Source organism: Trachypithecus francoisi, unplaced genomic scaffold (genome assembly GCF_009764315.1).
Source record: "Trachypithecus francoisi isolate TF-2019V2 unplaced genomic scaffold, Tfra_2.0 Lachesis_group8, whole genome shotgun sequence".
NCBI lineage: Eukaryota > Metazoa > Chordata > Mammalia > Primates > Cercopithecidae > Trachypithecus > Trachypithecus francoisi.
Window position 1 is genome coordinate 602190 of NW_022681473.1, and position 24476 is coordinate 626665.

Below are 24476 nucleotides of genomic sequence, written 5' to 3' on the forward strand. Positions count from 1 at the left end.
CCAGAGGCAGAAGGCGGGTCCCGCCCAGCATCCCCTCCAGGCTAGGGTGCCCCTTGGTCGGTGGGTGGGTGCGCAGACATAGCCCCGCAGTCTGAAGGGAGCCAGTTATGGGAAGAGGGGACTGCCCTCCCCTGCCCCCAAGCAGACCCCCAGACAGTAGCATCTACTTAGAATATTTATTTATCCTCTGACATGACAAGACACAAAAAGTTACAACTTCTTAAAACTCTTCAAAAGAAAAAAAATATAATTCTGTAAAGCAGCAGCAGCAGCTTCCAAGGTTCAGATGTGACGGGAGGGGCAGCTCCCAGGAGCAACCGTGAACTGGAGGGGTCCGGGCCTGAGCCCCAGGTAGTGTCGCTGGGAAGGGGCCTCCGTGGGGGGCCCCGGTTTTGGGGACACAGCACCAGCACATCAGGGTCTGTCACCAACACGATCACATGGCCAGGGCGGGGCAGGGAGAGCTTCGGCTCACAGCAGGGCTGGGCCTGGAGGCAGCCGGGAATGGGGCTTCTGAAGTGTGGTCAGGGGCCTTATGCCCGGAAGCAGGAAGGATGGGGCTTCTGGAGCGTACCCAGGGGCCTTATGCAAAGGCCGAAAGAGGAGGGTGGGCCCTGAGAGGACTTGGGGTGGGCGGCAGAGCAGGGCAGGCACCCTCAGGCTCCACACTGGTCCCCTTGTCTGCCCTGCTCCCTGGCCAATCTCAGAAGAGAGGCCAGGCTGGGTAACTAAGTTCCTGGACGGGGTCAACAGAGCCTGGAACACACACAGCACACAGAGCGCCTGGACACAGCAGGAAGGAGGGCAGTCCCCGGCAGCCCCATCCCCAAGGGTCGGGCCAGATCCCCACAACACACACACACACACACACACACACACGCACACAGACCTCACAGTCTGGGCCCCAACCTGGGGTGGGAGCTGAGGGGCCCACCACAAAGTCCCACAGTGGGTGATGGGCTTGCCCTGAGAGTCAGACTCCGAGGCAACCCCTCACTTGGGATTCCTGGCTCAACAGAGAGGGCAGGAGACCCCGGTCCTCTTCCAAGGCTGGCCAGGGAGGCAGAGTCCAGTCCTGCCAAGGCGACAAGAGCGGCTGGGGAAGGACGGAAGGGCTGGAGAGCCGCTTGGACCCAGCAGGTTCAATAAATAGGTTTGTACAGGGTCCCTGTGTGGACCAGGACGGCCGTGGAGACTGGAACCGGTGGACTGGGGGTATGGTCCAGCCTGCCCAACCCAGGCTCGGGGGCCCCCAGCCCAGAGACCAGCTCTGTCCCAGGGGGTGTTCAGGCCAGGGCAGGATTGGGGCAGGGGCTAGCTTGAGGAATGTAAAGATTTCTGCATTTTCTACATAAAGAAGACATTGATCCCAAAGATGCAGGCAGCACCCCGGGGGGCTCACATGTGCACCACCTATGTGGACCCTGCACCCCGTCCCCTGCCGCCCCTGCCGACAGGAGGGTGGGGAGGGGTCTTCCCTTGCTCCGTCCTGGGCTAGCTGCCTAGCTCCAGCCCCACACCTGCCCTGCCCGGCTGGCTGGGGTGGAACGGGTGCTAGGCTCAGGCCTGGGGGTCCTGCAGTAGCCCCAGCAGGGACTCTGCGATGCCCAGGAAGTAGACCACCTGTGCAATGCCGAAAAGGGGTGCGATGACCAGCGCGCGGCAGTAGGCGCCCTTCAGGAAGGCGGAGGGGCCCTCGTGCCGCAGGATCTTCCTGTGGAGGAAGGAGGGGAGGGTCAGCCCAGTAGGCAGGCCCCCAGGCCCCACCCCCTCTGGGACCTCCCCACCTGGCACAGTCCAGGAACCCAGAGTAGGTGTCCTCATTGACGCCTCGCTGAAGTGACTGGAGCCGCGTCTTCACCACTGCAAGGGACGCTCGGGTCAGTGTGAGCCTGGCCAAGGGCTCAGTCCCGCCCCACCCCAGCCGGGCGCTGTCCCATGCGCTGACCATCACAGGGGTTGACGGCCACAGCGGCGGCACTCCCGGCCACACAGCCGGCCAGGAAGGACACGTAGAAAGGCGACTTCTCCTCGGATGCTGGGCGGCCCAGCTGGTTCAGGTTGGCAAAGAGCGGGAAGTAGACCACGGAGAAGGGAACGTCCCTGTGGGGAGTGAGGTGGTCACGGGGACAGGACGTGGTGGACAGGAGGTGGTGGGCTGAGCTGGCCGGCCTCCCCCCGCCATCCACCCTGTGCCTCCTACCTGAGCAGCGTGGCCCCAAGTCCCTTGTAGAGACCAGCAATGCCGCGGCTTCGCAGCAGGTCACGGGTCAGCTGGGTGGCCGTAGGCCGAGGGGCAGCTGCAGCCTCCACTGAGGGCTGGGCACCCCCCTGGGCCGAGAGCTGGCCCTGGGCAGCCAGGATCTTCCTCTGGGCGGCTGCGGACAGAGAGGCTGCTGTCTCTTCTTCTGTGCAAAGCGGGCAGGGGACACACTCTGGCCCTCCGTGTCCCTGCCCTCCCCTCGCCCTCACCCCTTCCTGTACCTCTGCCCTCTCCCCTCCTTCCTCCCGCCCTCACCGATGCGCCCTGCATCCTGCAGCTGGATCTTCAGCATCTCCATGGGCGTGGTCACGATCACCTGGCAGGTGCCAGCCCCACAGCCTGCCAGCATCTCTTTAAGCAGGGTCAGCTTCTGCCTGTGGTAGGGGCAAGGCCGTGGTGAGCGGGAAGAGACAGGCCTACCTGCCACCCTCGGGGCTGCCCACCGTGCCTGGGCACAGAGGATGGTGGGAGCTGTGGAGGCAGATGCAGGCCTGTGGGGGTACAGCCCCCAGCCTCCGGCCCTGCAGCAGCAGGCAGGGGGGAGCCCGATGGACAGACAGCCCCACAGGCAAGGGCCTGGGGAGGGCAGTGGGGCTGTCTCCAATAAAGGAAAATGGGAAATTGGGGGTCGAGTGCCCTAAAAAGGGGCTGCCCTTGCAGCCCCCCTCCAGCAATGGGGGAGCCAGTCAGTGCCCTCAAGCCCTGGCTTACACAGGCAGCAGCTGGGAGCCAAGGGCTGCCAGGCCAGAGCCCCACTGATTTGGCATCTGCTCTGCTCCCCTGGTCAGAGGAAAGGAGGGAGGCCACCCCACAAGCTCAAAGAAGCCCCAAGGAAGGGGCTGAAGACAGGCGGAGCCCCCAGGCGGGACCCAGCTGGCCAGGTGGACCCATCCTTTGTCTGGAGCCTAAGACCCCTTGAGTGTCTGCCAGGCAGGGCCCTCACCCATCCTTAGAGAGCTGATGGCGGAAGAAGTCATTGGCTGCCAGCTTGATGGCCTTCTCGGGGGTGACGAGGGTCAAGTTCACAGCGGCTCCTGTGGAGCAGGGGGTCAGCTGGGGGACATGCTTGGTGGCCTGGGTGGGGAGGTGCTTGGCCAGGACTTCCTGCCTGGCTGTCAAAGCCCTATCCCAGTCACTCCTGGCCACCATCTCCTGCCCTCACTCACATTTGGGCCTGGTGTGTGCCAGGTGGGGCGGGGCCAGGCAGAGACGGGGCAGCACCTCTGGTTCAGGCTTTCCCATGCCCAGTGCATCTGTCTCTGATTCTGGACAGCATCTTGCTGCTAAGGGCATGGGGATCATCCTGGAGCCCCTGAGGCCTCCCTGGGAAACCCCTCCCTCCCTAGGGAACAGAGGGTGCTTGTGCTGGCAGCGGACTGGGGCCAGAAGTCACCCGAGCATGTGGTCTGGAGTGGGCCAGAGTTCGGGAGAGGCTGTGGAGAGCCCCCATCTCAGTGCCGAGGGCTCAGGGCTGCAGAGCTTCTACCAAATCCAGGCTCCGGACTGCGTCCTAAGCCGATTTGCGGTAATTCCCCCTACTCCCTCCCATCCCCAGCCATAGACGGGGTCCAGCCTGTCCCAGAAAGCAGAGGCGGCTGTGGCCACCACAGAGGAGAGAGATGTCCTGTGGCATCCCACGCACCAGGCACTAAGCGGGGGCGGGAAGTTGCCACGGGAGGGGCTGAGAACTGCCACTCACCAGAGATCCAGTCCCCTGCACAGGCACAGCCCCCCCAGACATGTCCACGCTCACACACCAGGCCCAGGCTGGCTGCCCTGCCCTGCCTCCCCCACCGCTCCTTGCCACGACTCGCGGGCGCTATCCAGGCCTGCCCATCTCGAGCCGAGCCAAGTCAGCCTTACCCCGGTACATGCCGAAGTATCCCTCGGAGCGGATGGTCTTGATGAGGCAGTCGGACCTGTGGCCAAGGGGACAGGGTGAGCCGGAGCCAGCTGGGGCCAGCTGGAGGCCGGGGTCCCTGGACTGTCTAGGGCTGACGTAAGAGGCCAAGTCCTCAGCCCAGCCCTGACCCCAGTCCTGACCCACATGGGATCTCCCCCAGGCCTGCCTGCCTCTAGTTTCCCTTCTGTCAAACAGGGTGAGGGGCATAGGAGCAGCGCCCCCACCCCCCGCCTCGCCTCCCGTGCTGCCACATGCTGGGCCTGCTCCCCACGACCACCTGGCACACTCACATGCTTGTGTACATGCGCTGGCCATTCTGCTGGTTCTGCAGCCGGGTCTTGGCCAGGTCGATGGGGAACACGCAGGTGACTCCGATCAGCCCGGCGATGCCGCCATTGATGAGCTTGGCTGGCAGGCTGTGGGGACAGGAGTGTCAGGACGGTTTCTGCGACCATGGGTCAGGGTGGGGGCGGGGCAAGCAGCCAGGACTGGAATCTGACCTGATCTGCTTATCAGCCATTTAACTCGATCGTGACCAGGGAGGAGCCGAAGAGGTGAACGCCAGGCCAGGCGGGGTGGAGGTGGAGGTGGAGGTGGAGGAGGCCTTGAGAGAGGCTGGGATCCAGGGGGGTTGGGCGGTGCTCCACCTTCAGGGGAATTTCCAGGCTTCAGCAACCGCCCCTTCTGTCCTGGAAGGAAGAGGGGATGGGAATGAGTGAGGGTGGGGCCGCCCGAAGAGTAATCCTCCCCCAGCCTCCCTCTCACATGCAGCCTGTCACCCACCACCCCAGACGGGAGCCGTCACTGCGTCCTGAGAGTGCAGCAGCAGGAGGCACCTGCCACCCAGTCCCATGCCCTCCCCTGGGACCACCTGGCTTCCTTTCAATCCCCCCCTCCCCACCACTAGCGTCTTCCCAGCCAGCCTCACACGCGCGCTCACGCTCGGGCTCACGTGCACCCCGGCCAGCTCCGGCTTTTAAAGGGCCAGGCACCTCTGACAGCAGTGCCAGGGGCCGGTGCCAGGGTGCCTACCGGAGCACCTTGACCTGGACAGCTGTGGTGACCATCCCCCACATCCTTCAGCACAGAAAGCAGCAGCCAGCATCTGGCCCCTTCGAGCTTGGGGCTGAGGTCCCAGGTGCCCTAAGACCCCCCCACTGACCTGGGCTCAGCCGTCCCAGGTATAGCTCTCCTCCCACAGCAGCTCCACCCAGGGCCTCCAGAGCTCCTCCCCAGGAAGCCCACACCCCCCACAGCCAGCCCCTTGCCCACCTTCCTCCCCTCCACCCCTCCCAGGAGTTTCACTCATGGATACACAGAAGCCAGTGATGGGACCCCTGGAAGCCTTGGGGGTGGGGGATGGCTGGCCTTCTGAGGCCCCCTGTGGCTGGCACCCCCATCCACTACAGAGGAGAGGAGAACGGGCCTCTCCCACTAAGCGGCAGGGCTGGGGAGCCACAGCCTCAGGGGCCTCCCATAAGGTCATGGCCATAAAATCCCAGCGTCGGGGGCCTTCCCTCCTCACCCTGGGTCCCCCAGAGGCCAGCTGTTTCGGGCACCGGCACCGCCGTTGCCCAGGGCCACACAGCTGGCTCACACCCACAGATCCTCAGGGACTCCTGACCTTCACCTCGGTTTTCCAGGGCTGGGCCATCCACCACCGACCCCCACTCCACCACCTGCCCGCTGGTCCTGTTCTCACTCTGCCCCAGGCACTCACTCTGGATGGCTTCTCCACACTCCAGCCGGGCACTCACACAGGAGGGGAAGCTGCCGGGGGAGGAGGCGAGGGGCCGCAGGGATTGGCCAGGGGGCGGGGTGGGGCGGGCCTGCAGGGGGCTACTTTCTCTTTCACTTTGGGCGACCGGAGGTTTCCTGCAGCCTTGAGAAGAGGGATGAGCAGGGGCGGGTCTGACTCAGGCTGACCTGGTACAGCCACACCACCCACCAACAGGGACCTCAGCGCGTGGCCACCACGCCCCCAGCACACATGGGTTCCTGTCTGCTGCCTGTGGGTTGAGCCCTCCAGCATTTCCTGGCCTGGATCTGTCTAGGGCTGGTACTCTGAGGATGAGGCTTTCTCCGGGCCAGGGTACCCTATGTGTACCTGGACAGGGAATCTGGTGCTGTGGGGCAGAGATGGGCTGACACCCACTCGTGTCTGTGGGATCTGTCTGTTAGAGCAGATGCATGTCAGGGAAGCCTCATGCTGGGCCACAAAAAAAGGCCTGCTATCCATAGGGAAGGGCTGGCTGGGTCTCAGAGGCCACTGCTCACCTGACAGGTCCAGAGGGCATAGGAGCTGGCATGCCCAGAGCCCTCTGCCCCACCCCCATCCCACTCAGGGCTTCACCGCCAGGAGACCTGCCTCTCCCTGCCTCAGCCAGTGGTGGTGACGAGCTGACCTCTGAACTTCAACCTGATCTCTCCCAGCAGCCCGCCCCCCCACCCCAGGCCCACTATTTGGGTGCAGACTAGCCACAGCTCTCCAGGCTGCCCTGGGCCCTTCATCTCTGCTCTAGTCCCTCCCAGGGGTGTACCCTGGCCCACCAGGGACTGAGCAATCCCCTTCCTCCTGAGAGCCTATCTCCAATCTGGGATGAGGACACCTGCATGATGGGAGCAATCCTGGAAATCAGTGGAGAGCGGCCATTAGTCCCAGGAAGAGAAGCAGGCCTAGAGATTCCAGGGCGGAGAGGCAGGCCTGGGCCCGCACAGCACCCACTGCAGCAGAGAGGAGCTTCTGGGTGGAGAATGAGGACAGTGAGGGGCTCTGCCTAGGGAGGAACCAGCAGGGGTTCCGTCTGAACGCCAACCCCACCTTTCTCTGTCCTCACTCGGCAGTTCCCACCCCTGGCTTACGAGACAGCTGGCCAGGGCCCTCCCCCTGCACTGATGTTGCCATAGAAACTCTGCAGCCCCGCCCGGCCCAGGGCTGTGAGCCGTCACTGTCCCCACTTCATAGTCAGGCAAACCGAGACCACAGGCAAGCCAGGGAGACAGCAGGAGAGCAGAGACCACACCACGGGAAAATACCGCTGCTTCCGAATCTGCAGGGGTAAAATCCTCCTCCCAAGAAGCTGCCAGGCTCCTCCTACCCCCAAGAAAGGCAAAGGGGGTGAGGCTCCGAGTCTGGCTGGCGGCTCCCCATTCAATCTCCCGCTGTCCCCGTCCTCTTGGGGCGGTGCTTTCTATACTGCTGGCTGGAGGGTCCCGGAAGGGGTCTCCAACTTCGCGATACCTCGGCCAGAGGACAAAGGAGAAGCAGGTGGCCGCTCTCTGCGCTCGGAGGCCGGCTCAGGCCCCTGCCCCACTGCTGGGGCTCGGCCGACCGCTCCGTCCTCCGCCTGGCCACCGCGACTCCGGCCACGCACGTGTCCACAGATGTCCGGTGAACTCCCACGTGTGCGTCCCACATGGCGCGGTCTCTCTTCCTTGCACTCGGGCCCCAGACATCTACCCTGGGGCACACGTGTGTGCGGTAGCGCGCCCGACGCCGTCGGGGCCGAGCACGGCCTCTCACGCCAGGGCAGCCGCGGATCCGAGCATCCGCTGGTCCAGGACCCCCGTCCCGCCCGCCAGGCCACGTTGTTCGGGCACCTGTCACCTTCCTCGGCCGCCGCGGGACCTCTCGCCCCGGCAGCCCAGCCGCGCTCGGATGGGCGCAGAAGGGAACCGCCGGGCACTCACCGCGCTCGCCGCCGCCGCCGCCGCGCTCGCCTCCCCGCCCCGCCGCGCTCGGCCAGCACCTAGGCGGGGAGGCGCGTCCGCTCGGCGCCGCGCGCGCTCCGCCCTCGGCCTCCTCCGGGCTTCGGCTCCCCCTCCCGGCCGCCGAGGCTACTGCGCCCAGCCAGGCTACAGCCACGCGCCCACCAGCCTCCTCGCCCCGGGTCCCCCCCATCCCTGGGCAGGGTGGCAGTTCTGCGCGTAGATGCCGGGCCGCGCGTCCCCAAGGTCCTTTCTTGGTTTCCAGGCCTCAGGCCCCTGCAGGGACAAGGACCCGCGGGGCGCGGGCAGGTGGCAGAGCGCCGGTGGATGAGGGTGCCCTGGGGGAGGCGTGGCCTCCAGTACAGACACAGGTGCTCCGTGGAACTGCTGGGCCAGCGAAGTGGAGAAGTGGAGGCACAACCCCGCCTGCCGAACAGCGACTTTGTATCTAAAGCACCCAACTCGTGGCTGGGCACGGTGGCTCACGCCTGCAATCCCGGCACTTTGGGAGGCCAAAGCAGGCGAATCACTTGAGGTCAGGAGTTCGAGACCGGCCTGGCCAACAAGGTGAAACCGCCCCCTCCTCCTCCGCGTCTACTAAAAATACAAAAATTAGCCCAGTGTGGTGGCGAGTGCCCCTAGTCCCAGCTACTCAAGAGGTTGAAGCAGAATTACTTGAACCTGGGAGGTGGACGTCACAGAGAGCTGAGATCATGCCACTGCACTCCAGCCTGGGTGACAGAAATTCCATCTCAAAAAAAAAAAAAAAATTCCCACACGGGTTACTTTGTAGCACAGCTCCTCACTCCCAGGAAGATGAGGACCCACAGGAGGCCCCAGGCACAGTGGGAGAGAACAGGACCAGGCTGTCGGGCATCTGTGCACAAAGGGCTCCCTCCCCACAGGGTCCAGGCCTCTGATTACCCCGCCACCCCCACCCTCCAACGGCTTCTCCATCCAACAAATAAATCGAGCTCTGAGACGGTGAAACAAATAGTGCGCGTTTGTTGCCCACGGGGACCCCTGTCCCCACACACTGGAGAGGCTCGAAGGTGGGGGCTCTGCCCATCCGCTGGGGAATGTCTGGGCCAGCCCAAAGTCTGTGGGGCCTAGGCCTGGGCAGGCTCTGGGGGCTGTGGAGCTGACGAGCCAGGCACAGCGGGGTCCTTGGGGGCCAAACCAGTGCGTCGGATGCGGTCCTGGTACTTGCGGCAGCCGAGCTCCAAGACTGCGCGCACCTCTTCTGCCACGTCCCGCCGGTCACTCTGCTCCAGGGCCTGCACCAGGAGTCCCACAGCCCCTGGCTGCCCAGCCTGGCGCTCAGCCCAGGAGAAGAGCATGTGGCGGATTTGCCCATCCAGATCATCCCTGCAGGCAGAAGACGGGTGACAGAGGGGTCCTACCCACCTGCCCAGGACCCGCCACCACACTCTGCCCTGGAGTGTGGGGGAGTCCCCGGCTCCTTGGGCCAACTGCGGCCAGATCTTTCCTTTCCAGCCTGGTGTTTGCCCTTCGCCCACCTCCCCTGGAAGAAACTTCTGTCAGCATCAGGTGGGCCCTCCAGGCAGCCAGGGCTCAGCCCTGCGGCTGGCAGCCAGCGGGTAGTGGGAATCTCACCGGAACTCGTGCCGGATGCGCTGCAGCTCACGGTAGGACACGCCCAGGTGCAGGGCCACAGTTGGCCAGTCTGGACCCAGGCGCCCAGCCACGCTCAGCAGGTTGCTCTGTGTCAGAAAGCCAGTCTCAGCATCTCCCAGGTTCAAGGGTGCCAAGGAGAGGCCAGCCCCCCGCCGTGGCTCCTCGGAGCTCCGAAGTCTCTATTGGAAGGAAAAAGTGCAGTAAGCCCTGGGCTCCACCCCAACTCCACCACGTCCCCCTGGTCACGCCTAGGCCTTGGTCCTGCCCCGCCCCTCTGCTGTCCCTCAGTCCCACCGGCAGCTTGATGGGCAGAGTGGCCATCCACAGGGCGTCTGCGCCCTTCCTCTGCCGGGCAGCCTCGGCCTCCTCGGGTACCTGCACAGGCACCGCGCCACGGTAGAAGGACACCTGAAGGGGCATCAAATGGGGTTCAGAGCTCGGTCCTCTGCCCAAGTGGCCTGGGGGGCCTCTCCCCTCGCCCACCCCCTCACCCACCTGGCCCCGCACAGCCTGGGCCTCCCGGTCCAGGGTGGTGGTCACGTATACCTCCTTCACATTCTTCAGGTGCGAGTAGAAGACAAAGCAGATTCTGCCCTCCACACAGTCAGGGCGGTCTAGGGGGCAGGGCTGGGCTGAGCAAGGAGGGCGCAGGGAGGACGGTAAGGCTCCCTCTCTAGGACAGGGAGGTCCTACCAGCATCCACGTCGATGCCGCGCTCGAAGGCCGCAAAGAACTCTTCACCCTCGAACATCTCCACCGTGTCAGAGGGCTCGGGGCCCCGGTACCGCTCCAGCAGCCGCCGAAGGGTGGCATCCACCTGCGGGGAAGCCCGTGTAGCTTGGGACCCAAAGCCCTGCACCCCACCCGAGAGCCCTCCAGCCCGCGCTCTCACCTTGTTTCGGGGCAGGCACTGCAGAAGGACCTGCTCAGGGTCCCGGCGCCGCTGCAGAGCGATGAGGTTCACACGGTGCAGCCGCAGCCGCTCCCAGGCCTTCCGAGCCAGGCCTCCCACGCAGTTCTTGGTGGTGTACCAGAGCCAGTACCTGGGAGGGCTGGGGGTGAGGGGGGGGCTGTACAGACTGGGGGAGGGGGGCTGAGAAAGCTGGGGGGCACTGACCAGGAGAAGTGTGTGACCTGGAAGCGTGCGTACAGGTGGGTGAGCTCCAGGACCACCTGAGCTGTGATGTCATCCCAGGTGGCTGCAGGAGGGGCCCAGTACAACAGGTGTAGGCGGGAGCGGTCCAGACTGAGGCCTGGGGTTGGGAGGGTCAGTGGGCTGAGACCGCCTGGCCGGAGACTCCCCCCACCCTACGGCCACGGGGCACCTCTCACCTGTGATGCCAGAAGGCAGGGGCAGCTGCACGGTGACTGGCTGGAGGAAGCTGGGGGGACCGCTCTGTGAGAGGCACAGCAGGGGGCTCACTGCAGCCTCTGGTTCTCCCAGGAGGGCCTGCAGTTCTCGGCCAGCCATGCGCACCACCTGAGGCAGACGGGCCCCTGAGCACCTGCCTGTGGGCCGAGGCGCCACCTGCCACCCTCGGTGCTGCCCTGGCCATACCTGCATGGAGACTCGACGAGGTTCCTCAGTGGCCCCAGGGGGGAAGATGACCTTGACCCCAGGATGACCCGAGGAGCACAGCAATGTCCCCTCTGGTGGCACCAGGCAGGCATTGGACACAGGGCGGGAAACCACAAGGAACCAGGAGAAGTGGGGTGCCTGGCAGTGAGCCCAGAGGCGCTGAGACGGGGGAGCAGGGAAGTCAGAGGAGCCTGGGTCAGGACACAGGGAGCAGGATCCAGGAGAGATGGGGCGGGGTGGAAGGTGCCAGGGCGAGGCTCTGGGCAGGGGTGCACGACTCAGGGAAGCGGCTCGCCAGTCACCACCGGCAGGCCTGGGTGGTCCTCACCTGGGGTGCCTCTTCCTCCAAGTAGGTCTCCAGGTCACCCCAGCTGTTGTCATTCCGGGTCCTGACCACTACTTCACGGCAGCGCCGGGCCCGTGGTGGGGTGAAGAGCAGCCACAGCCCCACATCCTGCCAGGCAAGGGCAGTGTGAGGGCTGGAGCCAGACCTGGGCCCACACACTGCCCCCCGCCACACCCTGGCCATGCCTGCTGGAAGGCCACCCCATGGGGCTGCAGCTCCAGCACGTGGCTGAGCAGGGCATCATGAGGACCCAGGGGGACGAGGCCTGGCTCTGGCAGCAGCAGCCGATAGCGGATGGTGATAGGGGTGGCGGTGGCTCCCGCTGGGAACTGCAGGCGGACACCACAGGCCAGGGTCACTGAGCAGCCTCGAGGGGTCACAGGAAAGCTGAGTGAGGAAGGAGCGAGCCACGGGTTAGACCCAGAAGGGCCTACGTGTCGGAGCCTGGACCCAGGAACTCTGGAGAAGGTGTCGGAGGGGCTGGGGCGACAGGCAGACAGACTCCCCTCCAGCCCCCTCAACCCACCCCATACCTGTCCAAATCCGAGGTCAAGAACAGTCTGGGCATTTCTGGAATGAGGGCTGCCACTGTGGAGAGGACAGACGTGTGGTCAGGACAGTGAGGAGACCCATGTCCTTTCCCAGGTCTGCCCCCTTTAGCACCAAGCCCACCTGGTGAACTCGGGAGGTCTGGTGAGGCCTCACCCAGGGGGTTCCCCTGCAGGCGCACAAAGGGGGCGTCTAGCAGCTCAGGGGGCAGGTCCCGGAGCTGGTTGTCCCTCAGGTCGAGCCGGGTGAGGAGTGGGAGGCGGGCCAGGCTGGCTGGCACAGACGCCAGGAGGTTGCTGTGCAGGACAAGGAGCCGCAAGGACCGAAGACCCGCTGCGGGCAGGTGCTGGCTTAGACTTGGCACCAGCCTGGCCCGTGGCACTGGGACACTCCTGCCACCGCCTCCCAGAGCAGCCGTTTCAGACTGTCCACAGCTGGGCTCAGAGAACTCCGACAAAGCTGCTGAGGGAGTCTCAAAGGCCAGGGAGGTGGAGGGACTCCCAAGAGGCAGCTGTGGACCAAGCCTGTGGGTGCAGAGGCCCCTGCGGAAGACGGGCGGGCTTCAGGGGTCCTCCCGTGGGGCCAGTGTGCCAGGGGCGCAGCAGCTACTCACCCAGGGAGGCCGGGAGGCTCTGTAGCCGGTTGGAGGCCAGGTTGAGCTCCAGGAGGCTGCCCAGGCCTCCAATCTCAGCAGGTAGCGTATCCAGCAGGTTCTGAGAGAGATCGAGGCGCTGCAGGGTGGATAGGGCCCCCAGTGCTGGGGGCAGCGTCTGCAGGCAGTTGTGTGTCACCGCAAGGAAGGTGAGGGCGGGGAGGGCCCCCAGAGCCTCAGGCAGCTCAGAGAGGCAGTTGTGAGACAGCAAGAGTGCACCCAGACCTCGCATCCGCAGGACACAGGCCGGCAGCGTCTCCAGGCTGTTGAAGCTCAGGTCCAGGTGGGCCAGATGGGCCAAGCCACTCAGACTAGAGGGCAGGGTGGTCAGGGCACCCCGGAGACAGGCACCCAGTGTGTCCCGGCGTTGCCCTCCTGGGAAGGGGGGAGGCGGATGTGGCCCTCAGAGCCAGGTCCCAGATCGACCCTGCCAGCCAGAGAAAACAGCTGCTCGAGAAGCACCGACCTCCCACCCCGCCCCCACCCCAGCCAGACAGGGACTGACAGAAACACTGGAGAGGTGCCTGCAGATGGAAGGAGGCAGGGATGGAGACCACCGGCTCATCTCAGCTGAGAACCATCACCCAAAACCTTCCCCAGGAACAGCATCTGCACTGTGGTCAGGAGAGACCCCCGCTGGGCAGCTTCAGGGTCCGGGAGCCAGGGCCCAGCCAGCCTCACGTTGGGGGTGGTGATCGCCGAGGATGGCGATGGGGCTGGACATGACCAAGAGCAGAACAGTTCACACCTGGGGAGCCGGGAGGGGCGGACTGGAGCTGGGGCTGGGACCCGGGTTTGCCTTTGAGGACGTGCAGCAGAGGCAGGGCAGAGCAAGAGATGGAGACAGGGCCCAGAACAGGTGGAGCTCACCTTTGAGGACCAGGGAGCGGAGGCAGGACAGGCTCTGAGGCAGCTGGGCCAGGGTGGCCTCCAGCAGCTGAGGGTCCTCGTGAGTGCTCAGACGCAAGAATTCCACCTGCAGGAGCTGAAGAGGCTGCTGGACACACAAGTGCAGCAGTCGTTGGCAGCCCCCGGGATACAGGTCCAAGCTCAGCCAGTTGCCGCCCAGGAAAGGCAGTGCCCTGGACCCTGCGTCCGCATCCTCTGAAGCATCTCCTGCAGCAGCAGCTGCCTCCAGCTCTGGCCCCTCCACCGCTGCAGCCATCGCCCACCGATGGTCCTTGGAGGCCAGACATGTCCCAGCACGCAGGCAGGCCTGTCCAGGCAGGGCCCAGGAAAGCTACAGAGACAGGAGGAGAAGTGAGCGGGAGTCGGGGTGGGCCCTCCTCTCTTTGGGGAAACAAGGACTCTGGCTGGAGTGGGGAGCTCTTGAGCCATCTGGGCCTGGGCTGCAGAGTGGGGGAGACCTTGTGGTCACCCTGAACCCCCAAGGCCTGGGTCACCCCTGGAAAGAGGGTTGGAGAATGGGACTGCCATGGCTCGCAAGAGCACCGGGCAGTGAGACCTCACTATTAGCAGCAGAGCGGGGGGAGGGAGGCTTCAATTCTGGTCCTGGAAATCTGGCCAATGGAGCCGTGGAGCTGCGAGGTCATCGGGGCTGTCCCCCAGTTCTGGAGATGAGCCCCCCCTTCTATTTACATCGGCTTTACCAGGAGGGCCGTGACCCTCCTCTACTGCCCCGAAAGTTAGGGAAGGCGGTGTAAGGGTTAGGGCCTGGGACGTGAGCCATTGGGCAGCTTCGGGGTCCTGGGGCCGGGACCCCAATTCGTGAGCCTTGGAGGAAAGCTCTCCCGCCCTTTCCAGTTCGGTCCACTGGGGAGGGTGGTGCGCCGCGCACGACAGCTCAGATGGCGTGGGGGGCGGCCTCCAGCCCCGAGGCAGGCTCGGGATCCCCTGGGCGTCGGGGATGGGAACGGCCCCCACCCTCCTGAAAGCAAACTTCCCCCCTGCGGCAGCCCCCCGCCCGCCCGGGCCGGCGCGTACCTGCGCTCCAGGCGGCGCGCAAACGGGGGCTGCTCAGTGCGCGCTCGGCTCCTGGGATCCCGCCCGCGCATTTCTGGGTGGGCGGGGACTGCAGACCCCGCCCCTCGGGCCCGCCCCGTCAGAACTCGCCCCCTGCGCCGGGATGGGGTCCACCGGGGCGATCTCTCAGCTCCTCCTCGACCCGCCTTTCCTCCGCCCGTCGCAGCCCCGGAGACGCGGACGCGACCCGTCCATCTGCCGAGCCGCCCGCGCAGCTGCACTCGGCTTCCTGTTAGTCCACGGGGACAGAGCCGTCCAGCCTCCCCCGCCCGGAAGGCTGCGAAACCCGCCCTTTCCGAGGTTCTCGGGGTCCCGGGCCGCTCCGAGGCTGCAGCCCCGGCCCCAGGTGCGTTCCCAGGCCGGGGTGACAGGCGTACTCTTGCGGCTGCCCCGCACCCACCCCTGCTACAAGCCGGAACAATTGCAGTGCTCTTCCCAAACCAGCCCCAACGGCCTCCTCCGGGAAGCCTGCCCGGACCTCCTCTCTGGACCTGCAGAGACCCTTCCTTTCGAGCCATCACTCTGGGCCAGAAGCAGTGAGTCTCCTGGCACTGCCTCCTTGAATCACGTAGGGGAGGAGGAGGTTTTAAGAGAGAAGATATTGAGCGGGCGCGGTGGCTCACGCCTGTAATCCCAGCAGTTTGGGAGGCCGAGGCAGGTGGATCACGAGGTCAGGAGTTTGAGACCAGCCTGGCCAACATGGTGAAACCCCGTCTCTACTAAAAATACAAAAATTAGCCGGGCGTGGTGGCGCGCGCCTGTAGTCCCCAGCTACTCAGGAGGCTGAGGTAGAAGAATGGCCTGAACCCGCGAGGCGGAAGTTGTAGTGAGCAGAGATGGTGCCCCTGCATTCCAGCCTGGGCAACAGAGTAAGACTCCATCTCAAAAAAAAAAAAAGAAAAGAGAAAAAAAGATCAGATACTGCCCGAGGCTTACCCGAGGCCCTGTAGCTGGTGAGGGTCAAAGCCTGCCGAGAACCTGAAATTTGCCCTGCCTTCCCCACCAACATGATACTCTCAAGCGGGCCTGTGCTTCATTCACCAGCTTTCTCGCCCAGCAGAACAGGTGCTTGGGGAGGGCACAGACACCACCAGCTATGCCTCCTTCTTTTTTTTTTTTTTTTTTGAGACGGAGTCTCGCTCTGTCGCCCAGGCTGGAGTACAGTGGCCGGATCTCAGCTCACTGCAAGCTCCGCCTCCCGGGTTTACGCCATTCTCCTGCCTCACCCTCCCGAGTAGCTGGGACTACAGGTGCCCGCCACCTCGCCCGGCTAGTTTTTTATATTTTTTAGTAGAGACGGGGTTTCACGGGGTTAGCCAGGATGGTCTCGATCTCCTGACCTTGTGATCCGCCCGTCTCGGCCTCCCAAAGTGCTGGGATTACAGGCTTGAGCCACCGCGCCCGGCCGCCTCCTTCTTTACTCAGGTCACATCAGTGGCTCCTTCTTCCTTCCACTTCCCAGCTAGCACTATCCCTCCCTCTGGGACAGGCAGGTCTCTTCCAGGACTCCCTGCTTCCATTCTCCCCAGCCCCTTCCACGTAGGGCCCGGAGAGATCTTTTTAAAAACTAACCACAGGCGTGATGCTGTGGCTTACACCAGTAATCCCAACATTTTGTGAGGCTGAGGTGGGTGGATCACTTGAGATCAGGAGTTCAAGTTCAGCCTGGCCAGTATGGTGAAGCCCTGTGTCTACTGAAAATACAAAAATTACCCGGGTCTGGTGGCAGGCGCCTGTAATCCCAGCTACACTGGAGGCTGAGGCACAATAATGGCTTGAACCCAGGGGGTGGAGGTTGCAGTGAGTTGAGATCTCCGCACTGAATTCCAGCTTGGATGACAGAGTGAGACTCCCTCTCAAAAACAAACACAAAAAGCCAGGCGCGGTGACTCACTTCTGTAATCCCAGCACTTTGGGAGGCTGAGTCGGGCAGATCACGAGGTCAGGAGATCGAGACCATCCCAGCTAACCCGGTGAAACCCCATCTCTACTAAAAATACAAAAAATTAGCTGGGTGTGGTGGTGGGCGCCTGTAGTCCCAGCTACTCGGGAGGCTGAGGCAGGAGAATGGCATGAACCTGGTAAGCAGAGGTTGCAGTGAGCCAAGATTACGCCACTGCACTCCAGCCTGGGTGACAGAGCGAGACGCCATCTCAAAAAAATAATAATAATAGAAATAAATTTTAAAAATCCACTTATATCTGTTGCTCATCCAAGTGTAAATTCAGGGCAACTTAAATCTATGTCTAGGACATAATCCTCAAGCTTGGCCCACATAAACTACTCTGTATTTATATTAAATTTGTCTTAGCATCTTCCTTTTAGGTAGGTACTTGAAATTTGAAAATACGCTGAATGCAAACAGCCAGACACAAAGGCAAAATACTGTATTATTTCAGTCTTACGGGTGCCGCCATTGTCAAAATCACAGGAACAGAAAGTAGAATGTGTTTATCAAGGGTGGGGGAGCAGGGAATAGGGACTTTAATGCGTACAGAGTTTGTTTGGGATAATAAAAAAAACATTAAAAAAAAGTAAAAAAAGAGATGGGGCTGGGAACAGTGGCTCGTGCCTGTAATCCCAGCACTTTGGGAGGCCGAAGTGTGCAGATCACTTGGAGTCAGGAGTTCGAGACCAGCCTGGTCAACATGGTGAAACCCCATCTGTACCAAAAATACAAAAATTAGCCAGGTATGGTGGTGGGTGCCTGTAATCCCAGCTACTCAGGAGACTGAGGCAGGAGAATCGGTTGAACCCAGGAGGCGGAGGTTGCAATGAGCCAAGATCATGCCACTGCACTTCAACCTGGGGAACAGCAAGACTCCTCAAAAAAAAAAAAAAATTGGGGGGCCGGGCACGGTGGCTCACGCCTGTAATCTCAGCACTTTGGGAGGCCAAGGCAGGCGGATCACGAGGTCAGGAGATCGAGACCATCCTGGCTAACACAGTGAAACCCTGTCTCTACTAAAAATACAAAAAATTAGCTGGGCGTGGTGGCGGGCGCCTGTAGTCCCAGCTACTTGGGAGGCTGAGGCAGAATGGCGTGAAATCGGAAGGTGGAGCTTACAGTGAACCGAGAGAGTGCCACTGCACTCCAGCCTGAGCAACAGAGAGAGACTCTATATCAAAAAAAAAAAAAAAAGTTGGGATGGATAGTGGTGATGGTTGCACACCAATGTGAAGGGACTTGCTTAAAACATTGAATGAAACCATAATCCTGGCCAGGCATGGTGACTCTAGGATTGCGCCTGTAATCCCAGCAATTTGGGAGGTCCAGGTGGGACGATCACTTGAGCCCATTTCTCAACAACGCTGTCTCTACCAAAAAATTTTAGCCAGGTGTGGTGGCACAGGCCTGTGGTCTCAGCTAAGAGGCTGAGGTGGGAGGATCACCTGATCCCAGGAATTTGAGGCTGTAGTGAGCTGTGATCCAGTCACTGCACTCCAGGATGGGCGACAGAATGGGGCCCAGTCTCAAAAATTACAAAACAAAAAAAGTCCCATTGTTCCCAAGATGGTTTCCCGCCTTTATCCCAGATGTGTGACCTCGAGCAAAAAAACCTTTCTTTTTTTTTTTTTTTTTTTTTTTTGAGACGGAGTCTCGCTCTGTCACCCAGGCTGGAGTGCAGTGGCGCGATCTCAGCTCACTGCAAGCTCCGCCTCCCGGGTTTACGCCATTCTCCTGCCTCAGCCTCCCGAGTAGCTGGGACTACAGGCGCCCGCCATCTCGCCCGGCTAATTTTTTGTATTTTTTAGTAGAGACGGGGTTTCACCGTGTTAGCCAGGATGGTCTCGATCTCCTGACCTCGTGATCCACCCGTCTCGGCCTCCCAAAGTGCTGGGATTACAGGCTTGAGCCACCGCGCCCGGCCGCAAAAAAACCTTTCTGTACCCAACTGCCTCATCTATAAAATGGAGGTAATGACACCGAGGACACAGAAGGCGACCGTGAAGTCGAGTTCCAGTGCTTGATGTATACACATCCCAGGGTTTGCACTGTTGTTTGAGCCCCACAGGAGCAGGCGCTGCCTGCTAGCACCTTAGATACCTGCATCTGACCCCTGTTCCTGGTGCTAGCCCCGGATATTGGCAGGGTTGGCTCCTTATCTCTCATCTCAGACTTTCTCAGGCTGCCCAGACCAACTCGCGCTCTGTCCCTATCCCTCGCATCGCCTCCTTATTCACCTCCTGCGTCCTCGCACAAGAACTGAAGTCCTTAAGAGGCAGGGCCAACCCTGTTCCCTCCCAGGACCCGAGAATGTGGCAGGGTCCCCTGATGTGCTATGTCCACATGGACACCAAGGTCAGTTCTGGGCCGGAGCGGCCAGCGCAGGGGCTGACCGCTCGGATCTCACTCCTCCCAGGGGTGAGTGGGCGACGCTGCCTCACGTCATTGTCCGGCCCTCTAAGGCTCGCGCTCGTCCTCTGGCAGGACGCCCTGGCCCCGCAGGACGGGGGTGGCCTCCCAGGTAGGGCTGCAGTCGCTAAGTCCGAGGCGGCTGGCTCACCTCACTGAGCCCGGCTGGACATGGGGCCTGCGGTCGCCGCGGCCAGGGAACCACCAAAGAGTCAGGGCGAGCCTACCGCGAGCAGCCTCCGCTCGGGCCCACGTGCCGTTCCGCGTAGGCCGGCGGCGCAGGCCACTTCCGGAAGCGGTGCACCATGAGACTTGGAGTTCGCGGGCAAAGATTGCGTCCCGGGCGTGGCAGCCGCGCTGCATGCTGGGAGCTGTAGGCGCTGCGTGGCATGCTGGGGGCGCTAGGTACCAAAGGCAGATGCAGTCTCTTTGGGCTCGCTTCGTCCGTCGCCACCACGAGTTTCGGGGGACCTTCGCCCCATGCTATAAGAGCAGCCACTTCCGGAACTACTGCCCTTCGCCTGTGCCGCGGAAACTACCAAAGGGGGCGGTGGGGGCAAGTGTCAATGGCTTCTCCTCCGTCGTCATTGGCTGAGCGCCTCGTGACGCCATTCTGAGGCGCCTCATGCGGCGCCCCGCTCGGGTCCCGGAGGCTTCTGGGTAGCGGTTTACCCCCGCCCCTTGCGTCGGCGCCTTCCTTTTCCTCCCTGACACTGCCGAGGTCGCACGCGTGAGGGCTCTCCGCCGCCGCCGTAGACGCCGCCGCGTGAGTGTGGTGACGCGGGCTGGGGACGCGGGGTCCGCGGGGGTGCGAGGTGGGCGGCAGGGTCTTTCCGGGACGGAGGCCTGCTGGTCGAGCCTCACGCGGCCTCGTCCGTCGGCCCCGGGGTGGGCAGGCCGGAGGCCACCGGGGTAACTCCGCCGTCGCGTCCTCTCCGCCCGCCTCAGGATGCGCTACGTCGCCTCCTACCTGCTGGCTGCCCTCGGGGGTAACTCCTCCCCCAGCGCCAAGGACATCAAGAAGATCTTGGACAGCGTGGGCATCGAGGCGGACGACGACAGACTCAACAAGGTAGCTGCCGCCCTTGCCCCGCAGCCGCCGTAGAGCCCCAGTGTTCCATACAGGCGGTTTTTCTGCCTGATCCGGCCACATGCTGGAGGGTTTGGGGAGAGGCTTGTTTCAGTCCAGTTGGCGATTTCTCGGGTAGAGAAGTAAGCAGGGTGGGGGCCAGGTGCAGTGGTTCACGCCTGTAGTCCCAGTACTTTGGGAGGACGAGGCGAGCGGCTCACCTGAGGTCGGGAGTTCGAAACCAGCCTGGCAAACATGTCGAAGCCCCATCTCTACTAAAAATACAAAAATTAGCCAGGCGTGGTGGTGGGTGCCTGTAGTCCCTGCTACTTGGGAGGCTGAGGCAGGAGAATCGCTTGAACCCGGGAGATGGAGGTTGCACTGAGCCAAGATCGTGCCACTGTACTGCAGACTGGGTGACAGAACGAGACCCTGTCTCAAAAGGAAGAAATAAAAAGTAAGCCGGAGGGGTACGAGGCAAAGTCGTGAATAATGAGCGTTGGAAGTTTAATACAAATGAGATGCATAAGATGCCTTAAAAAACAAACAAAAAAGGCAGTCCTGGCGAGTGGCTCACCCAGCACTTCGGGAGGCCAGGGCGGGTGGATTGTTGGAGCCTCGGAGTTCAAGACTAGCCTGGAAAACATCGTAAGATCTGGTCTCCAGAAAAAGTTAAAAAAAAAAAAAAAAAAAAAATTGTAGGCAGTGGTGAACGTCTGTAGTCTCATTACTCAGGAGGCTGAGGTGGGAGGATCATTTGAGCTTGGGAAGTCAAGGCTGCATGGAGTAGTGATTGTGCCACTGCAGTCCCACAGAGCCAAGCCCTGTCTCTGAAATACAATAAAAAAATCAGCCGGGTGTGGTTGCTCACACCTGTTGTCCCAGACTGAGGTGAGAGAGTCGCTTGAGCCCAGGAGGTCAAGGCTGCAGTGAGATCCCACCACTGCACTCCAGCCTGAAGTCAGAGGCAGTTTCATTGACAGCTTATTTTGCCCGTGTTGAAGATACCTGTGAGTAGTCAACATAAGCGGTGAGACACCGTGTGTTCCCTTCTCAGTCCTGAGTCTAAGAAACCTAGTGTTGGCCGGGCGTGGTGGCTCAAGCCTGTAATCCCAGCACTTTGGGAGGCCGAGACGGGCGGATCACGAGGTCAGGAGATCGAGACCATCCTGGCTAACACGGTGAAACCCCGTCTCTACTAAAAATACAAAAACTAGCCGGGCGAGGTGGCGGGCGCCTGTAGTCCCAGCTACTCCGGAGGCTGAGGCAGGAGAATGGCGTAAACCCGGGAGGCGGAGCTTGCAGTGAGCTGAGATCCGGCCACTGCACTCCAGCCTGGGTGACAGAGCGAGACTCTGCCTCAAAAAAAAAAAAAAGAAACCTAGTGTCTATTTATTTTTATATCACTTACCAAGTGAGGGTGGTGGCTCCCTTTGGGCAGTGCAGGTCTAGAAACTTCAGGGCGTATTCTTATGTGGGGGACCCAGTCCTGCTGTGATTCTGGAAGGGATAGGGCCAGGGATACACTTGCACTTCCCTGGTAACAGCTGTGTGATTGTCTGCTCCAGGTTATTAGTGAGCTGAATGGAAAAAACATTGAAGACGTCATTGCCCAGGGTGAGTTGATGTGGAGGGGCTTTTGTTTTCATGGTCCATCCTAATCCCTGCCGGTCCGTCTGTGGCCTGCCAGGTTTCGCTTGTGGACCAGAGCACTCTAGAAGCCTCACCCGAGGAGTCGGCAGGGCTCCAGTGGGCTCGTGTCCTGGGTGCTTCTAGACACTCCCAGGAGCAGGGCAGCAGGGGCACCCTGTGTTCCCATTGGACATTCAGGTGGTCCTGCCTCTGAAGCCTGGCTGCCCCTAGCCCTGAGGCCGTTCCCCAGAATTTCTCTGAAGCTCGGTGTGTGGAGAACTGAGTTCATGTCAGCAGTTCTTACCGCATGCTTTCTGTGAAGGAGCTGGGGGCAGGGACTGCGGGTGCCAGGGATGGTCACAGGCTCCTTGCCTCTTTGTTGGGCACATGGTTTTTTGTTGGCGTCAGCTGAGCTGATGGGAGTTGTTTGGAAGTTGAGCTGATGGGGCAGCTGTTCCTGTCTTCCATGCATGTGACCAGGACAGGGCCGGCTCAGCCAACGGGCCAAGCCATGAGCTCATGGCTGTGGCCAGAGATGTGGACATTAGAGCAGCATGCTCATTGTCCAGGCTGAGCACAGTGGCTCACGCCTATAATCCCACCACTTTGGGAGGCCGAGGTGGGCGGATCACAAGGTCAGGAGATCGAGGCCATCTTGGCTAACACGGTGAAACCCCATCTCTACTAAAGAGATGAAAAATTAGCTGGGCGTGGTGGTGGGTGCCTGTAGTCCCAGCTACTTGGTAGGCTGAGGCAGGAGAATGGTGTGAACCTGGGAGGTGGAGCTTGCAGTGAGCCAAGATTGCACCACTGAACTCCAGCCTGGGCAACAGAGCAAGACTCCGTCTCAAAAAAAAAAAACAAAAAACCATGGTTGTCCAACGGATATCTGAGGGTGGAGGTGGGGAAAGTGGGCAGGCAGGCAGTGTGGGCCTAATTCCTAGAAGGCAAGTTTCTGGAGAGGAAAAGTCCCTGTTGAGGAGTGGCTGGGGGAGGGAGTGTTCCAGAAGAACGGGAGACACTGGCGTATGGTGGGTCCATATATGTTGGGTGCTCTGTGCTATCCCTGGGGCCATCTGACTTCCCTGTGGAACAGCCTCCCAGACTGGGCAGCTGCTCTGGTCTCACCTCTCTGCTTTCCGTAGGTATCGGCAAGCTTGCCAGTGTACCTGCCGGTGGGGCTGTGGCCGTCTCCGCTGCCCCAGGCTCTGCAGCGCCTGCTGCTGGTTCCGCACCTGCTGCAGGTAAGTGGTGGCCTGGTGAGTGGGCAAGGGGCTGGGGCTCAGACTGTTGCTGCAGTGGAGTCTCCATGGGGGGACTGGCCTGGCACTTGGGCAGTGCTCACCATGCCTCTCCTTTTTTCCACAGCAGAGGAGAAGAAAGATGAGAAGAAGGAGGAGTCTGAAGAGTCAGACGATGACATGGGATTTGGCCTCTTTGATTAAATTCCTGCTCTCCTGCAAATAAAGCCTTTTTACACAGATCTCAAGTATTCCATGAGCACTTTGTCAGACGGTAGCCTCTGCCCAGGTTCGCATCAAAGAGGGCAGGTTTGGGGCTGGAGTGTGGACAACATGGTGTTGGGGAAGGGTTTCTGGTGCAAAATGAGCATGAGGAGGGGATTCTGGGCATCACAGCTGCCTGGGGCCCCTTCCTGTGGGCCGTAAGTGGTATCCTAGCTCCTGAGTAGACCCCAGCAAAATGTGAACGGGTTGGGCACAGTAGTTCGTGCCCATGATCCCTGCACTTTGGGAGGCTGAGGAGGGACGATCACTTGAGGCCAGGAGTTTGAGACCAGCCTGGGCAAATAGCAAGATCCCATCTCTAAAAAACAAACTCTCCAGGCGTGGTGTGCACCTGTAGTCCCAGCTATGAGAAGTTGAGATGGAAAGATGACTTGCCCAGGAGGTTGAAGTTAACAGTGGGCCATGATAGTGCCACTGCGCTCCAGCCTGAGCGACAGAAATCCTGCCTCTAAAAAGAACAGCAGAGAACCTGATTTGAAATGGAGTTTGTGTAATCGGGGCTCTGTCTTTGGGGTGGCTTGGTGCCTGGCCTTGCAAGGACAGGATTGGTAGCCCCTGGGCTTTACAAGTGGATGCAGGAAGTGAGTCCAGCTTGGGGGTGGTGTACGCTCCTGGGTTTCCCTGCAGGGGTCATGGCTCCGCCATAATACCCTGAGCAACTTGGGCAATCACTCCTCAGGCTTGTTTTTCTGCCGTTCACAGACAACCCCTGCCTTACTGGGCAGATGTGCCCAGGGCTTGTGGGCAGTGACCACAGGGCCATGTGTTCACTGAACTAGGTCCTTTGCGGGTGGGCCTGCCCTCCCCTGACAGGCTCTGGCCTGGAATATGGGGCTAAGGACAGGCCATCACCCACCCCTCCCAGCCTCTCTGCCCTCCTGGCCCTACTCCGTACGCTGTCTCCCGGGCCTCATGGTCTTTGCCTGCCAATGTAGGCACCCAGAAGATGGTCTGTCGCTCCCTGGGCTTAGGGTCAGCAACCCACCAACTGGCTTTGGTGTAGGGAGCACCTGTTCTGTGACCACCTTAGTTCTGGGAGGATAAACGGTGTAGCACAGAAGACAGTTGGGGTGACTTGGGGAGGCCTCCCTCAGATGGGGAGCCAAGACCTGTAGTAAGGCAGAGTCCCTGGAGGGGAAGCAATGTGGGTTGTCAGGGGAGCCGGGGAGCCACAGAAGGTACTGAGATGGAGAGGGATCCAAGGTGATTTTTATTTATTTTGTTTTTTTTCTTCTTTTTGAGATGGACTTTTGCTCTTGTTACCCAGACTG

General features: G+C 61.4%; 4 protein-coding genes and 1 non-coding gene across 15 annotated transcripts; 3 read left to right on the forward strand and 2 right to left on the reverse strand.

Annotated features, from left to right (window-relative positions):
- Positions 1–162: 162 nt before the first annotated feature.
- SLC25A22 (solute carrier family 25 member 22) lies at positions 163–7964 on the reverse strand. Of its 10 annotated transcripts, XR_004435636.1 has the most exons (11): positions 7857–7957; positions 4667–4855; positions 4457–4582; positions 4127–4182; positions 3207–3297; positions 2519–2637; positions 2204–2408; positions 1949–2103; positions 1788–1863; positions 998–1714; positions 163–488 (listed from the first exon to the last, which is right to left on the reverse strand). XR_004435636.1 is itself a non-coding variant. In XM_033204065.1 (10 exons), exons 2-10 carry the CDS (start codon positions 4684–4686, stop codon positions 1561–1563), a joined length of 972 nt encoding a protein of 323 aa, XP_033059956.1. In that variant the 5' UTR covers positions 4687–4855; positions 7857–7964; the 3' UTR covers positions 163–1560. The 10 variants fall into 10 exon arrangements, 9 of the variants coding, with proteins under 9 accessions (XP_033059956.1, XP_033059947.1, XP_033059955.1 ...); XM_033204065.1 differs by having other exon boundaries at positions 163–1714; positions 2204–2378; positions 7857–7964; XM_033204056.1 differs by having other exon boundaries at positions 163–1714.
- Positions 6237–7921, forward strand: PANO1 (proapoptotic nucleolar protein 1). The gene is given in 6 exon segments (XM_033205642.1): positions 6237–6258; positions 7223–7429; positions 7432–7647; positions 7650–7733; positions 7736–7846; positions 7849–7921. Coding segments are annotated over 6 exon segments (711 nt in total). The 3' UTR covers positions 7920–7921.
- An 890-nt stretch (positions 7965–8854) lies between the features above and the next one.
- On the reverse strand, positions 8855–15247 carry PIDD1 (p53-induced death domain protein 1). Its single transcript, XM_033204014.1, has 16 exons — positions 14583–15247; positions 13509–13878; positions 12600–13013; positions 12110–12319; positions 11971–12025; positions 11623–11824; positions 11420–11545; positions 11071–11250; positions 10845–10992; positions 10630–10765; positions 10405–10555; positions 10206–10329; positions 10008–10126; positions 9807–9920; positions 9492–9691; positions 8855–9242 (listed from the first exon to the last, which is right to left on the reverse strand). The coding sequence occupies exons 2-16, from the start codon at positions 13801–13803 to the stop codon at positions 8984–8986; spliced, it is 2733 nt and encodes a 910-aa protein (XP_033059905.1). The 5' UTR covers positions 13804–13878; positions 14583–15247; the 3' UTR covers positions 8855–8983.
- A 4117-nt stretch (positions 15248–19364) lies between these two features.
- Positions 19365–23162, forward strand: RPLP2 (ribosomal protein lateral stalk subunit P2). 2 transcript variants are annotated; one of them, XM_033204067.1, is made up of 5 exons: positions 19365–19744; positions 19927–20050; positions 21616–21664; positions 22825–22923; positions 23048–23162. In XM_033204067.1, exons 2-5 carry the CDS (start codon positions 19928–19930, stop codon positions 23122–23124), a joined length of 348 nt encoding a protein of 115 aa, XP_033059958.1. In that variant the 5' UTR covers positions 19365–19744; position 19927; the 3' UTR covers positions 23125–23162. The 2 variants fall into 2 exon arrangements, with proteins under 2 accessions (XP_033059958.1, XP_033059959.1); XM_033204068.1 differs by having other exon boundaries at positions 19574–19744; positions 23051–23162.
- On the forward strand, positions 21696–21829 carry LOC117081872. Its single transcript, XR_004436346.1, has one exon. It is a non-coding gene; the product is annotated as a small nucleolar RNA SNORA52 (small nucleolar RNA).
- Positions 23163–24476: the final 1314 nt, after the last annotated feature.